General features: G+C 38.3%; 1 protein-coding gene across 1 annotated transcript in view; it reads left to right on the top strand.

The window, feature by feature from the left end:
• Positions 1–750, top strand: part of LOC123240742 (vomeronasal type-2 receptor 26-like) — a 58,300-nt gene extending 57,550 nt beyond the window's left edge. Inside the window, exon 6 of the mRNA XM_044668454.1 lies at positions 1–750. Within this exon, the coding sequence (XP_044524389.1) occupies positions 1–750 (750 nt within the window).
• The last annotated feature ends 3,151 nt before the right edge of the window (positions 751–3,901 follow it).

Genomic DNA, 3,901 nt, shown 5'->3' with positions numbered 1-3,901 from the left:
GTCAAAGCCAATAACAGGGTTCTCAGCTACACTCTCCTCATCTCTCTCATCTTTTGCTTCCTCTGTTCTTTGCTTTTCATTGGCCGTCCCACCACAGTAACCTGTTTTCTTCGGCAGACAACATTTGGAGTTGTTTTCACAGTGGCAGTTTCCTCTATTTTGGCCAAAACCATCATGGTGGTTCTGGCCTTCAAGGCCACAAGACCAGGGAGCAGGATGAGGATGTGGGTGCAGCCTAGTGTGGCTAATTCTCTTGTCCTCATCTGTTCTGGGATCCAAGTGATTCTCTGTGGGATATGGCTGGGGATCTTCCCTCCATTCCTAGGCACAGACCCACACTCTGAACCTGGTCACATCATCATTGAGTGTAAGGAGGGCTCTTCAACTGCTTTCTACTGTGTCCTGGGCTACATGGGTGTCCTGGCCTTGGTCAGCTTCATGGTGGCTTTTTTAGCCAGGAACCTTCCTGACGCCTTCAATGAAGCCAAGTTCATCACCTTTAGCATGTTGGTCTTTTGCAGTGTATGGGTCTGCTTCCTCCCCACATATCAGGGTTCCAAGGGGAAAGCTATGGTAGCTATGGAGGTCTTTGCCATCTTGGCCTCCAGTGTTGGGTTATTGGGCTGCATCTTTATTCCCAAGTGCTATGTGATCCTGCTAAGACCAGAAAGGAATGTTCTGGAAGGGTTAAGGAATAAAGCAGATCCCAGAGCCAAGAGCTTTGCCCCAGAGGTTCTTCCAAGGGCATGAGAAATACTGGACAATACTGGATATTAGCTCAAATAGCTGTAATTAAATATCTTGGATCATACCTGCTCTTTTGCCAACTCCATGGATTAAGAATTCCTTTTGAATTTCTCTACTTGTCTCAGTGTAATAGTGACCTTCAAATCTAGTTCTTAAATTTGAAATAAAATGAAATGAAAATTTTTATAAAGCAAGGTTTTTGTTGTCTTCACTCCCTAGTTTCTGGCCATCCTTAGGATTTTTCTCATATTAATTCTTGCTGCCTAAGCCTACTCTTGCTATATTTCTTCAACACTTCTTTCCCTTATTATTTCCTCTGCTCCCTTTTTAAGGACTCAATTCCATTCACATCTAGTTTTTCCTATTCTGTTCCCCTGCTCTAGTTGCCTGTATAATTTCTTTTTTTCTTCTTATTCAAAGATATTTTCCCAATTATATGTAATAACAAATTTCAATACACATTTTCTGAAATTATAAGATCCAAACTCCCTCCCTCTCCTTTTTTCCTTCCCCCCATCTCAGAAATGGTAGGCAATTTGATATGGTTTATGTATGTGTTGTCATGCAAAATATAATTCCATATTGGTCATTGTAAGAGAATACTCTTATAAAATCAAAACCGTCAAATAAAACTGTAAATAAATTAATGTGAAAAATAGTATGTTTTGATCTGCATCTGACTCCAACAGTTCTTTCTCTTGAGGTTGATAGCATTCTTTATTATAAGTACTTCACAATTATCCTGGATCATTGTATTGCTGAGAGAAACCAAGTGTCTCACAGTTAATCATCACACAATATTGCTGTTAAAGTGTACTATGTTCTCCTGGTCCTACTTATTTCACTTTGCATCACTTCATTTTAGTATTTCCAGCTTTTTCTGAAATAATCCTGTTCATCATTTTTAATACCATAATAGTATTCCATCACCAATGTAAACCACAATTTGTTCAGCCATTCCCAAATTGACTGACATTCTCTCAATTTCCATTCCTTGTTACAAAAAAAAATATTTTTGTACTAGTAGGTCCTTTATCCTTTTTGTGATCTCTTTGGTATAAAGATCAAAGAATATGCATAATTTTATAATTATTTAAACATAGTTTCAAACTGCCCTCCAGAATGGTTGAATCAATTCACAACTCCACTAACAATGCATTAGTGTTCCAGTTTTGTCACATTCCCTTCCAACATTTATCACTTTCCTTTACTGCCATATTGGCCAATCTGATAAGTGAGGTGATACCTCAGAGTTATTTTAAAATGGACCAAGGATTTGTTAGCTCTCCAAGAAATCAAATTCAAAAATATCTGTACTCTTTGAAAATTTCCATTTCTATCATGGAAAAAACACAGAACTTGTAATTTTCATCCAATTGGAGCGAAAAAGCCTTCATTTTCTGTAACCTACTATATACATAATATAGGCCATAATAAAAGCCTTGTGTTTAATAAAATAAAGTGAAAAGTTTTAGATAAGAGGATATTTCTAAGCCTGAAAATTTGCAAACTCATCCTGTAGAAATTCTTGTTTCCTCTTCAGAAAATTAAAGCTACTCTTGATTGTCATTACTGGATAGTGATCTCTCATTGCAATTCAAGAATTGGTAGTTAAATGATTTCTCCATTTCAGATAAGTCAATAAATATGTTCTACTAGATTAATATCATTTGACTAGCCAAAAGGTTTTTTGTGTCTGTGTTTTAAGTACATGGTACTGTCTTATGTGAGTATTATACTTATTTCTCCTATAGCAATTTTGAGAAACCACTGTATAAGAAATGTTGCTATTCTATATCTGGAGATCTTTGTTGATGACCCTTCTAGTTAAAAAGTTGTTTTTTTCTACTAAAATAGGGATTCTCTCATTGTGAAAGCTAAGTAGTTACCTTGAGAAATCTCATGGTCAAGGCTTAGTTATTACTGTGGGGATTGCATTGTCTATGGGTCTTTTACTACACTCAGAACTCTGATCATGTTAAGATTGTCTTTGTGGAAAAATGCAAGAGGAGAACTATTTGGATAAGATCTGTAAATGAGGGTCTATTGTGAATTCCAGCCTGAGATTAGTCTATTAATAATTAGTCTATTAATAATTCAGTCTTCATAGAATCTCTCAGAGTTGGGATCCTTGGGACCATCTAATTTATTTTAGATAGAGACAGGAATTCCCTCTATACTTTCCCCCCCCATGATGGTCATCCAGCATTTGCATGGAGACATCCAGTCAGAAGGAATCCTCTACCTTCTGAATCAAAGCACTCCAATTCTGTATAATTCTGCCACCCCCTTAATGAAGGTTCAATTGACTTCTTTATACCTTTTACCAATTTTTCCCTATTAAACTATTTGTTGCCAACAAGAATCAATTGAATTCTTCACTCATGTGGTTTCCCTTCAAATATTTGTATTGAGAAGCTTTATCCATTAAGCTTCTCTCTAGCCTCCATTTCCCCAATTTAGACAGTTGGTCCTCATAAGGAAAGAATTCAAGATCCTGGAGGATGCCACCTGGCCTCTGAACATCCTAGTTTAGCACCGTCCTTTGTACATTATGGCTCCTAGATATCACAGATACACAAAATTTTAGAAGTCAGAGGTAATTCAGCAGCCACTAAGTTCAACCCAACAATCATTTGGTCTTCCAGGCACTGGCCTGGGTGTTGGGGATACAAGGGCAGAAACTGAATAGTCAATAGCTGGCAGTTTTTCTGGGACTGCTGCATACAAGTTTCCAAGACTCAACAAGTGTCCTTGAGGCAACAGGTTGCCTGTTTCTCATAAGGGTTTTCTGGGAAGAGGGAGGATGATGTCCAGACATATTTTTCTTTGGGTTTTCCCTTGGAGGCTGAGATGCAGGTGCAGAACCCCAGGCAGGGATACTCCCAAGAGCTCCTCCTTGAAACATGCACCTTTACCACCTTGGGACCATTCCTCCTCCCAGCTTTCCCAGGATCATAAATAGAACATAATTCCTGCAGCTTGGCTCCTGGAGGAGTTGGACACCTGCTCTGTTTAGTGTCTGGGTCTGGCCCTCTATCCAGAGAAAGAAGCTATTTTGAGAAAGAATAATTTTCCCTTTGAAGCATGACTCAAGCCATAGATGTGGAAATCTTAGACACTCACATGCTCAGAGTTTGAAGTATTGTTCAGG

This window comes from Gracilinanus agilis, chromosome 3 (genome assembly GCF_016433145.1).
Source record: "Gracilinanus agilis isolate LMUSP501 chromosome 3, AgileGrace, whole genome shotgun sequence".
Lineage (NCBI taxonomy): Eukaryota > Metazoa > Chordata > Mammalia > Didelphimorphia > Didelphidae > Gracilinanus > Gracilinanus agilis.
This window is presented reverse-complemented; position numbering and strand designations above follow the sequence as displayed.